At 27.5% G+C, this 13,732-nt stretch overlaps 1 protein-coding gene across 1 annotated transcript; it reads right to left on the bottom strand.

Annotated features, from left to right (window-relative positions):
• Window positions 1-3,042: 3,042 nt before the first annotated feature.
• Window positions 3,043-11,861, bottom strand: LOC113548187 (the record flags this gene model as incomplete). Its single annotated transcript, XM_026948931.1, has 2 exons — window positions 3,043-3,250; window positions 11,658-11,861. Coding segments are annotated over 2 exons (321 nt in total), but the record flags the coding sequence as incomplete, so codon positions are not given.
• Between the last annotated feature and the right edge of the window lie 1,871 nt (window positions 11,862-13,732).

Genomic DNA, 13,732 nt, shown 5'->3' with positions numbered 1-13,732 from the left:
CAATATACTTAAACTAGCTGACGGTAGACATATTTTATTTATTACATGTTAGAATATACGTATAAACTTGAGTGCTCGGCAAAGTTCAGAGAGATAAATAATTGTCACGTGGTGTAGTACAAGTGTACAACAACTTTATTGTATTCGATTTTATAGTTTTCGTGCGATTAACAACTCTCATTACTCGTATTTATATTTTGTTTGAAAGTCTTATGTTTTTGAGAGTGCCAGCGGTAGAAGTTCTTGAAGTTACAATTATTAAATTTCTTTTGAGGTGAAATTTAACTTAATGATATACGCATACAAAAAAAAAAAAATAATAATAATAATACAAAAACAAATGAATAAAAACAGCATTATACTATATGGTTATTATTATGGTCCTTTAAAAACTTTCCCTTGTTTTATTTTTATAGTGCTTAGAAGTAGGCCTTGCTTTTAATATAAGCATGTCCAGTGTGGTCCACCACATTTCAAACAATAATTAAAAATCTATAAACAATATAAAATAAATTGCTTGAATTAGCTCTAAAAGCCTTTTGGTTAGTGTATAACTATAGTAGGCTCATTACAATACCGTTCTTAAATAATTTGATCAAAGACTAATCCGAAAAATTCGCTCTACATTCAATTTAACTGAAAAAACTATCTAGAATAAAATTGGATAAAAAACATAAGACAAACGATTGAAATCGCGACTCTTTCGAGATACCATCCGGTTGTGGCTATAGTAAATAAATCAATTAATTTAAATGCATTGTACAATTAAATAAATAAATACTAAAGTATGACGAGTGATGCATAGCAATACACAAAGGTTTTTTTTTCAAAAAAGAAATTTTTCATTTTCACTTACAGTGTTGTATTTACAATGAGCCAATGCAAATCTTGTTGACAACTTACAATTTACAAAATAGTAAAGTGGTTATGCTACGGATGAATGTTGAGTATGTCATTGTCAGAAATCTGCAACTAAATAATAGTAAGTATACTATTATAGCGTTGTGTTATAAAACTCGTTTCGGTAGTAATTTACTCTCGCCAAACCGTGGATAAATTGAATGTGTAGTCTTAGGTCGCAGAGAAAATAAAAGTAAATATTGGAACGTTTACGTACAAAGAGGCGTTATTTTAGCAAATTGAAAAATTCGACACTGCAACTCGCAGACGACGGATATTGTTTCGAACAGTACCATTTCGGACACGTCTGCTCCTACGTACCTATAATATGTAACACGTGTCATTGTTTTGATTATACTAATATATCATGTGTCAAAAATAATATACATTATAATGTATTATGTTTCTGTTTTGTCGTCGGTTAAAACAAAAGAAATGTTCTCTTGTTTTTTCACGTTTGAGTTTACTGCGATCACGAGTTAGTCTTTAAACGTTTAAGTTTAGTAGAGTCGTCTATTTGGTACAGCTTATTATAATAATTACAGTATCCCTATTTATAATTTATATGGCTATTAAAAATAAACAATTTAAACTGAAATTCATTTAAAATAATAATAATAATAAAATACAAAAAATTAGGAAAGGAAATACGATGTAATCACAGTGAGACTGCTTAGAATCCTTGAGTTGAGCGTTCAGTTTTGGTCAATATATTCATATTTATTTGATAATATAATTTATTGATTTTCAATATCATACTTACCGAGAATAAAATAAATACAAAATTGATTTTTTCAATACTTGTATTATTTAAGTCAACACTAGTATACATCATCACACACAACATGACATAACATGTAATATAAAAAATATTACAAAGTATTTTATCTCAATATTACTATTACCAGTTAAGTACGAGTGTCGAGTACCTTACATCTTATACCGATAAATTTGGTTTTCGTTTATTCTATTTAAAATTTCTTAAAAAAATGTACAATTATTTTACTTATAAATATGAAGAAACCATATTTATTTAAATTCATATTCCATAAATCCATAATGACTATGTTTCAGAATTTATTGAAAAATAAAATTATATTAATAAATAAAAATAGAAATTTAATAAATGAATACACTTTTAAAGTTTATATAATACATTTACTATTTAGATTTAGGCACTTTTAGGCTTAAAGTATACAAATTATAATATATAAATAAATAAAATAATAATAATAAAAGTTTTAAAACCATTGAAACATAATATGTGTGAATTGTATCAATATTTTAATATAGGTAATATGTCATAAGTGAATTGTGCATAATATCATGGATACAAAAAACCATTGAAAATTTCCGTAGGAAACAGGAAACTACTACACAAATAATTCATATTCTAAAATATAGCTGTCTCCGTTTAATTTTAATAAAAACGCATTAAATCGATTTATTGAAAACTAAATATGTTAAAAATAGTCAAATACCTTATGTATAAAATCTATAATTTATAAGTTTATAATGAATTAATTAACTGTATATATTTTTTTTCATTAATGAGCTTCAGGTATGTCAAGAAGTTTGAAATTTGATTGCTTATTTTTTTTTTAGTTAGATAGTTATTCTTTAATTTCTCATTAATTTTTAATAATGATTTAACACGTGTAAAAACGTCGTTGAGAAATCAGACAACTAATATTGATTTAAAATAAATGTAGTACAGTTAATATATTAAATAAAAATATATAAAAAAAAAAAAATATATAAATACAAAGTCAACATTTAAAATATCAATAATGAAAACCAGTTTACGAATTTACTTTAATAATAAATATTAATGTAAATAAAAAATAAAGAATTTAAATCGATACATTATGAATAATCAATAACTTATAATATATATAACACACAACGATTTGGACTTAAATAAAAACGAAAGTTTACTTACATACTATTTTAGTGAATAAACAACTAACAGGAAAGCAATATAATACCTATCAAGGGAAGTATGTTTATGGTTATAAAAAATAATTGGATTAAATATATAAATTGTAGGTAATAAATGATACGGTGTATTATAAATATTTATTACATGACAATTTCAGAAAAATAAAACACGATTTACCATAAAATTTATTTTATTTATGATGATGTTACTTGAAACATCTTAAAAAATTAATTATATAACCATATATAAAATGATAAATCATTAAAAATTTAAAATATTTTTTAGAAATATCTAAATCACAATTTTAATTTTAATTTTAAGTTTTGCACCAAAGCCACAGCTTCCACAGCCTCCACAGCCACCACAGCATGGTGCTAATGAAGCCATTTGGACATACATGCATAATATCTAAAATAGCAATAATAAATTAAAAACATTATACGATTATTAATAGCACAATTTTTATAAAGTTTAATTTAATAATCGGAAAACACATCCTGCTATGTAGGCAGTAGGTATAAATTGTACCTCGTCATTCATCCATGGATTAAAATTCGATTCAATTAAACTAATTACTAACTCATTGCATACAAAAGTAAATTCTAAGCAAAAGCCATCTGTCAACCTTTATTTCTAAGAATATTTATAAAATATATTTATATTGCATTAAGTAATTTATTTTTCTATCGGCGAATATAATAGGATTCGTCATATAATTATTATTATTTATATATTATTATAATTCAGTGGCGTAAACTGGGTAGTTCAAATGCAGCACTTGCACCACCGGAAAATCATTAAAATATATAATATAATATATAAACAAGTACAAAATTGTAATTTTCGTGCATGTAATAGGCATTATCAATTAAATTATTATTCTATTTATATTCTAAAATAGTAAAATCAAAAATATGGCAATAATTCAGTACCTGACAAATTAGAATCAAAAATAGAATACATAAAACAAAATGACATTCAAAAAGGTTTCCATTAATTACAAAGACATAAAAAATATTCCGAACAACACCTACTAATACAGCAGGTAGCGAAAAATTTTTTTCTTGTCTAAAGAAGTTAAAAACTTATCTTAGAACGACTATGGGACAAGAAAGGCTTAGTGGTTTAGCAGTTTACCTACTTTGCAGCTCGAAAAAAAGAATAATATTAATTTGGACCAAGTAATTGATGAATTTGACTGTGGAAAGAGGACGTCGTCTCAACTTAAAATAAATAAAAACATTTTTGACTGTTTTTTTTTATAAATATTATAATAATAAAGATTTTACTGCTAAAATAATTCAAAATGTATATATTATTTGGAAAATTTATTATAGTTTATAGGGAAGGATTTTACTAGGGAAGTTGGATTATTGATGTGTTGGAAATAATTATAAGTCGAGAATATGCCACTGCACCACCAGAAATTGGACTCAATTTACGCCACTGTTATAATTAATTATAATTTATGATACAAAGATTTTCAATAAGAATTTCTTATATTATGGCAAGTGAGTTGCATCTCACATGTTCTGGCGCAATTCACTTATAGTATTTATTGACGTGTTATTTACGTCCCAACAAGTATTTCGTCTCGAAATTGCCGTGTAAAGATAATTTTATATAATCTAGAATATAATAAATTAAGATAAATATCTCGTTAAGACATAACGGAGGCAATGTTTTAGAATTTATCAAAAAACAATTTTTAGTTCTACAATTAATCAGCACGATACACGTACTATACTAAGTACGTACGTACGTATTAAATAAAAATTATTATTGAAATGTGTTCAAAATGAAATAAATATTTCATAATTTCCTAATTTGTTTTTTTTTTTTTTTATCATTTACGCTCAAATATTGTTTATATCCATTTCAGTATTAAAATAATTTCAAATTGGTACACGTGTTTGTGTTATTATAAATAGTTTGTTTTAAAAAATGTTTAATGTGATTAAAAAAATTCAATTCGACTTATTCAATCTCAAATTAGCAAATTTAACAACTAACAAATCAATAGGATGATAACAAATGTAGGTCATAATATTAGTACTCAATATTAACTCATAATAATGTGTTTTTTCTTACGAATGTTTAAATATAATAATGTAAGCTATTAACTAATTATACCATGAGTCTATTCACAACATTTTAGTATAAGTCGGTACACCTATTTAATTCAACTAATGTAAATTACAATAATACATCATTTAAATTAATTATGTAATAAATGACTTTTTGGCAAAAATAATTTCGGCTGTAATAGCTTTAAAGCAATACTATTAGTAATTATCAACTTATTATATTATATCATAAATATTTATAATACATATACATTATCCCTATTAAGTAATAAAAGCTGACCGACTGTCTCCATTTAGAATCCTTTTTTATATACAGTGGTCTATCATTGAATTTTAATAATATAACACATCCATTACAGTCCATTACATACATTACATCCATTAGTCAGTAACAAGGTACAGGCAACACCTACTATATAGCAGAGCGAGTTCTCCGGTTATTATTTTTTTTTCTCCGTTATTTCAAATATTCCTAGGATTTATTTCCTTTTCGCCTTCATAGTATCTTAACGGGATCTGTTTTGTTATGAGAATCATCAAAATTAAAATCTAAGCATTTTTTATATGATACAATTTTCAGTTACATAATTTTTTTTTATTATTATTACTATTATTACGTAATATCATTGTTAAAACAATACAATAATCGCTCCGCTTAGAATTTAAAAATACATAAGCTCAGTTTAAAACTAAATCAAAAAAATATTTTTATCCTATTCAATTGATAACTTATGCACTATCTACTATAATAATAAAGTATTATGTACAGATAGTACCGTCAACAATAAAAAAAAAAAACCGCGGTGGAAGTATTCAACAATCTATTCCAATAAATCATATAACGTCGCGTGATCGGAGCTATTCGATAACGATTACTATACTAATCCGTTAAGACAATAAGATGCCATTAAGGCTACACGACAACAAATAAGACGATACGATCGCATTCTACAACACTACTATATAATATTTACGATTGATATAGTGAATACAATTTCGGTCCTCAAAGGGCTATTGTATATAATTGAATATTATATAGGTAACCATCGAGCATGAGGCGCAATTAGTTGAATACTAATTCCGATCATCAGACCGAAAACCTGGTTGGACCAGTAGTAAGTATAATAGATAAGTGGTAACCATACAAGCAGGAAATTATGTAGGTACTGTTGTGTGAAAAGAGATTTCGTTGTAAACATTTTTTTAATTTGTTTTATTTGATAGTTACACGAGTTATTAAATTAATTATTATAAACAGTAAATTAATATCCAAGTCATGAAAAAATGTGTAAAAATAAAATTTTTTGTGAAATGTATTCCAATCGTCGTGTAGTCTTTAGAATTTCTGATATTTTTGATTTGTTTAAATTAATTTTTTTATCTACGTAAGAAAGAATTGGAAATTTATATTTATAAGACTATAAAATTGGGCCGATCTGTTTTAACACCTAACAATTCATATACGAGTGATCATAAACATATAACTTATGATAATTAAACCAAATGAAAAAATTATTCAAAACAACAAAAATATCATCAAAAGATAAAAATAAAAAACTGTTGATCATTAAAGATTATCGGAATTGTGATTAAAAATAAAAATAATTGACCATGTACAATTTTATCAAATTCATTATCATAATTTGATTTCGTTGTATCGATTTCGACCAACCTCTTGATCAAAATACATTTTTTTAGCAACAGCCACCACAGCCACAGCCACAATCGCAACAACCACAGCCACATTCGCAACAATCACAGCCACAGCCACAGCCACAGCCACAGCCACAGCCACAGCCACAACAGCCACAACCGCACGGAGCTGACATATATGTCTGGACGTACATCAGTAATATCTAAAATTTTAAATGATTATATACGAGTTACTATTCTTAGCAAAGACTTTATGTTAGCCTATACTGTAAGTGTTATTTTATTATATATTTAAATTGCTTATAATTTGTATTAATTTTTCTGTTAGTAATAACCAATAGGATAAGTTAAATTAGTTTTTAGCAAAAACAAGTATCACAATATATTATGTTATTTTAGTTGATTTGAAACCCGTTCTCGAAAAATTGTCCCATTAGTACCATATTAGTATACAAATATACACTTATGCGTCTAAAAATTATGATGAAGTTAGTTTTGTGGTAATCATATGCTGGGAAAATGATAATTAGTCACCTCCAATAGTAGATGTATTTATACAGTTGAAATTTCTACCGTTTATGATTATAAAATTTTAAAAATCGCTTAATTTTAGACTTTGAATGAATTGAATTTACAGTGATGGGTATTTATTTATTTATTTTATTTTTGTGTTTACTATCACATTTTGTGGTTTCGATTTTAAACTTCAAGTGTGGTTTCTGGTGAAAAATTAGATCATTCAATAAGTACACGAAAGGATCAATAATGAAAACTAAATTTAAACTAATTTATATTTTGAATATTAGTCAAAGGTACTTTTAATGTATATTGGTAGTATTTTATATACATAATAAAATTTTCAAATGCAATGTCTTCGGCAAAAAATAATTCAACCTACCTATCGCATTACTCATTTACTCAAAGTAAAATAAATTATTGTAATAGCAATATTTTAAATATATCATAAAATATACTTAGTATAAAGACTGACCAACGACTGAATCGTTTTTCATATGATATGATTTATCATTGAAATCAAATTAAACACATACAATATAGTGACTTATTCATCAACAACGAGGTTTACTGAATACCTAATATACAGCAGAGTAGATACCTACTTAACTCATTTTTAGAACCAAAATTTTTTCTAATCTTTTTGACTCTTTGAGCAATTTAAAATTGATTATAAATCACCATTCAAATAACGAACAAGTAATTCACATTTAAAAACTGATATCAACTACTAAATTTTGAAACACTCCCAACATGAGATACCTAGAAACAAAAAAATTGACTTAGTTGCAAACGAAGTCACTTCATCTCAACACCCCATAAAAATAAACCTAACCACATCCTCTGAGACACTAAAAAATAGGAACAACAAACCAAAAGGAATGTGATAGAACAATTTTGATAAAGTACTACTTTCAAACAAATAATTAAATATAAAACCATTTAAAAAAAAATAAAAATGTTACCTTATTTTAAATAGAAGATATGAAGTAATAGTCATCACAGCCAAAATAGAACACACGCATTTAAGTGCATTTATTTCACTTACTCCTCATCATCAAAGAACTTGGCCTAACATGCGAGATATGTGAAAAAATCTTACGATCAATCACGTTGTTCGTTGTTACCAAATGCTGAATAGATACCGTAGTACTAAAAAACATTATTAACCCAGAATCAGTCCAATATGCACTTAACGACTAAAACACACAAATCATTATATTTATTTTTTCATGTATAACAAAATCGTAAGCGAGAAAATTGCAAGTTAAGTCATTTTTTTTTAAATTTTTTTTTTATAATCTGTATCTTATTTAAAAGTAAGCTAATAGCTACCGTCGTTGAAGCCTTAACAGATAATAATAAAACAATATAATGGATAGTAATTATTTTAATATTATCTCACGTTGTTTTAACTTAGAATTCATACTGGCGGACTGTATAAGAGTGTGAATAAGTTCGTATTATAAATCGATTAAAATTATTAATCCAAATACTTTGAAAATTAAATTGAGTACGATAACTAGAATGATGAATGTAATAGTGAAAAATATCGACCCTACAAATTATATTAAAAATTTTGAATTAAAATAAAATAATTCAAATCGTTATTTTTGGTTTAAATGTAGAATTTTGAGGAAAATAATATAAGTCAATTTTAACAACAAAATAATTTAAAATTTCATGATTGTTTTAACAACATTTTAACGAATATAAAAATATTGTGCTTATGAGTTTTTGGTGTTTTTTAATTGCAAATCATATCAACACTTTTACAAGATTAAAACAATTCAACAATTTTCAAATACCTATAAAAGCTTAAATTTAGCTTAATTATTTTGAAAATATCATTGTGTACATATAGAAAATGAATAAACTAAGCTATAGTCGAATGTTACAAGTCTGCAAGGTTAAAATTTTTCGAATAACGACAAAACACAAACAACAATCGCGTGAGGACTTTTAAACACACACAATTCTAAAACCCATACACATATATCGTTCTGCTTATAATTAAAAAAAATACAAAACCAGAAACTTTTGTACACAAATTTACTAATAGATGGCTATTATTAATTATAGACACTATAACCGTATAAGTCGTTTTAGACCTTAAGATGGCAGAATCTCAAAGGTATTTTTCAAAACAAAATATAGTTTTTATTGATATCATTGTCTTGGATTTAAAAATCTTAACGCCGATAATTATTTTTGGATCAAAAAATCCACCTGCAAAACAATGCTATATTATATTATTTTAGAAAATATTATAAAACATAAACGATAATTTAGTAAGTACCTACACATTATTCTCAAATAATATTCGTAAACGATTGTAATAGTACAAATGAAACAGCTGGATTACAGCTGTGTACTCGTGTATTCGTGTGTGACTATTGCAAAGATATTATGATATTTTTTTAAGGCGGAATGAACGATATCATACTGTGATTGTCTCAATAATCTATAAACGTACACACGGCCAATTTGCGTTTATCAGAATCCATTTTGTGTTGTCGACTTTAATATTTTTAACGAATTGACCTATGATCAACTTAAAGATAAGGACATTACCCGTGACCTATATTTGGTTATTTACCATGCATACGTTTTTAAAAGAGTTAAAAGATATGAGTATGTAAAATATCGAAAAACCCAAACGCCCGTAACTCGCTTAAAAATTGAAATATTGTAAAAAACCATCACGAGTAGATATAATGTTCTCGCCTTTTAAAGTTTAATCATATTATTATTATCAATATTAAAGCTAATAACACAAAACCGGCTCTACTGAACGCAAATTTGATGGGTCGTTCGTCTGTAAGACGGATACGACACGTGAAGAAGGTGTTGCCTCCTCTTGACAATTTGTTCCAAATTTTTGAAACATTGCTTGGTTATAAAATATTAATATTCAAAACACTAATTTTGTTATTAAATATACGACGGACGGATCCGAAGACGCTATTTGACCCGATCCGCACCGAGACTGGATATCGCCATCGCTCTATAGCGTTTTATTGCTTACAACGCGATTATCAATATATAATATTATGTTTTACCGTGTAAAACGTAGAACACGACCGGCGGCGTCGCACATTAACATTTTCGATTCCTCTGGGACCGCGTCGACTGCCGGCGGTCGGTCACCGACAAGCCTCCGCGCGTGCATACACCATAATATGCGTGACGTATGGGAATAATTCATGAGCCTTTAATTATTTTTTTCCATTAAACAAGCCATTTTATTATTATTTAATTTTTTTCACACGCCACGCACGTAGTGTTATTTTTATAATAATATAATTCGTAGACGGGACGCGTACACCGGAATGACCGATAGTCGTCAGCGGATTTATTGATACGTACTTACCCACTGGAATATATACTATTCAACGAAACGTACATTTTGGAGTCTGCAACGCCGTCACTAGATAAACACTTGGAGTAAAAAATAATGCACTTGTTAAAATCGAAACCATAACCTAATTATTGTCTGTATTATAGTTGGAAACAAACCGTAGATACTACCCGTATCGTTAAAATATAATGTTTAATACATAAGAACTCGTTAAAGTACGTTAACACTTTATACAACAGGGGAAACGTGAAATAAATGTAGATACTTTATGCAATAATTTGAGGAAAACAATTTTTTATTTTATGGAATGTATGTTAAATTAATTTTTTCTTTATTTTTAGAAGATTTAAAAAGATTTGTACTGTTGACATATCTCATTGGGGGGAGTAGCAAAATAACACCTTTGCCCCGCTATCAATTACGCCAGGTGTTGAAACAATGTGACACCTGCTGGAGACAAGTGCCTCGCTTATGAAATATTTTTTTTTTTGTGTTACTAGCCTAAATCGTTTTTCTGTTAAGGTAAATTTAATTTCGAATAAAAGCAATAATATTTAATATTTATTTATCTGAGATTCGAATATTATCGTTATCGTCTCGGAAAGAGACTCAGTATACCTAAAAATGTAAAACGACGAGACTCGATTTACTAAATCGTCTACATTTTGATCCATGAATTAATGACTACTATGTCCAGTTGTACATTAATTTTATGATTGACATCTGCAATATTATAATATGTACAATCATGCACAGTTATCATTAGTATTTTCGGAATGTTTTCTAACATATTCCGGGAACATGTGGTATTAATTGAATGCTCATGTTTATCTGAAAGACTAGTAACGTTTAAATTGTTTTTCGAAAAATCCTAAATGTCCCCTAAGTAGAGGTTTGTTTAATTTTGATTTAATTAATAAATATTATAGTTTATTAGGCAACACATTGTTCATAATTTTAATTTTGTTATAAACCATAATATTGTAATTCATACGCATATTCGTAATTTTTTTCCTCTGTTAGACTCCCGACTATATAAAGCTCTAATTCCACCAAAAAAAAAAAAAAAACCGTTGTGCCTCACCCGCCATAAAAAAAAAAATAACAATAAAATAAAAAAAAATAATTCTAGCTAAAGCGATACGGTGACTGCTCGCCCAAAGGCAGACACTCGGTTTAGTTAATACAAAAATATTACCAGGGTCACGATGACCAGTGACCACTTCCGGATTTTGGTAACGCTAACGTGCCGATCCATTTCACTACCGTTTCCACCGCGGTCGATGTACGGCTTCGTGTATACACCGCCTCTATTTACGTGCACATAATTTGATATAATATGCTCAAAACAAAATTCGGGTGATACGCCGACGACGTGTATAATGTCCCGGAGCGTATTTACGTTCGAATTTTATACCCGCGAGATATGGGCTTATGCACGTGTTGCCTGTGAGTGTATCAACAATATTGTCACGTCAATAATACCAATGCCAATATTGACAATCACTGCGGGCTGTCGAAATCGTTTTAGATTCGGGTCGCAAGTGTCACGTCATTATCGGTCCGGGGGATCGAGACTTTGTGTAGGTAGGTTCGAGCAATGTTCAAATCCCGGACTTAACATTTTGTATCGAAACGTCCGTCCGACTACATCGGTAAATCCGCTACAGCAGTCTCGCACAATTATAATATTACAATATTATATTATACTAGCTGGCTATATTACCTTGCGTTGCCCGGAGCTAAATAAGACCGAGATGGACGATCGGCCTGCGGCGGATAGTAATAACTAATAATTTTTTTTTTTTTGCCAGTAACAATACATTTCGAGTGGAAATAAACGACAAGTATGCGGTTATGGCTTAAATTTTATTGATAGCAGATAAGCCATCCCCAAACGACTTGTCCGATCAATTATCAAAATTTGATTAATTTATCTGAATCGTCTTCGATTCATCAAAATCGGTCGAATATGTTTTAATTTTAAAATCATTCTCGGCCACATACTTTGTCTTTTATAATATATAATGGCTGTTACTCATGACTTCTGTTCTAATACTCTCATGGCCGTCCCAGGATTACAAATAATATGAGTGCAAAATTTGGACCAAATAGTCAAAAACAGGAGATTGACAAAATATATCCGACATTATGCAATAATTTAGATAGGTTAGGTTAATATCTGGTTTACCCGACTACCTATTATAATTTATAATCTATTTATTCTATTTATCGTTACGTTACGCTATTTTTTATTCTTCTTCTTCTTATTATTATTATTATTATTATTATTATTATTTATCTAAGTATTTTTATTGAAAATAAAAACATAATTGTACAATAATATTGCAATATAATACTATTTAAAGAAAACAGAAAATTCATATCAATTATTGTCATACATTTTTGGAAAATATTAAATTTGTATGAATTTTTTTGTTAATTTATTTGTTATACGCTTTACTGACGGTTTCCAAAGAAAAATAATTCCAATATAATATACAAACATCAACAAAAATGTTTTTAAATTCAATTTTAGTGTTGTTTTAATAGTTTATAAATACGACAAATGTAATTGGTTGACATTACGTAATAATCGTGTATGTAATTTAAAATATGAGACTAATGAAACATTTACATTAGTAAATAAATATGATTAATTTTTTTTAGTTCTAAAAAAAAAAATGGTCATAAAAAGCTACAAGATCGTTCGTTCTCTACGAAATGCTGAAACATTGTATGTAAGAAGAATGCGTATACTACGTAATTAGTATAATAATTAGTAGTTAAATGTAATAAAATATAAAATGAAATAAACATATGCTGAATTTTAAAACATATAAATAGTAATGAATCGTTATAAATATTAAGTATTTTTATGTAACATGTCGCGTAATGATATGTATTAATTTTAAATAGATTGTATGTTACGGATCAATATTGACACGACAACTAGAGTACTAAGAAATAAGAATATGACGGAATATAATTTTAAATTTATGATCATCAACAGATTTATTTTATTATGACGTAGTATACAAATAATTCATGTATTGAAGTCGGCAACCACTTTCGGTACAAATTTACAATAATATTATTGTTAATACTTAATACTATTATTATGTTTTCATATAACTATTATCATAACTATAATAACGTTATAAGTGTTCGTTTTGTACGAAATAATAAAATTATTTGTTCTCACTACTCGACACTAAATTTCGTGCCAAACATAACATTTACGACTAGCTAAATAAATACGCGCACTTGATC

Source organism: Rhopalosiphum maidis, chromosome 4 (assembly GCF_003676215.2).
Source record: "Rhopalosiphum maidis isolate BTI-1 chromosome 4, ASM367621v3, whole genome shotgun sequence".
NCBI lineage: Eukaryota > Metazoa > Arthropoda > Insecta > Hemiptera > Aphididae > Rhopalosiphum > Rhopalosiphum maidis.
The sequence above is the reverse complement of the archived record's forward strand: the minus strand, read 5'-3'. Positions and strand labels throughout refer to the sequence as shown.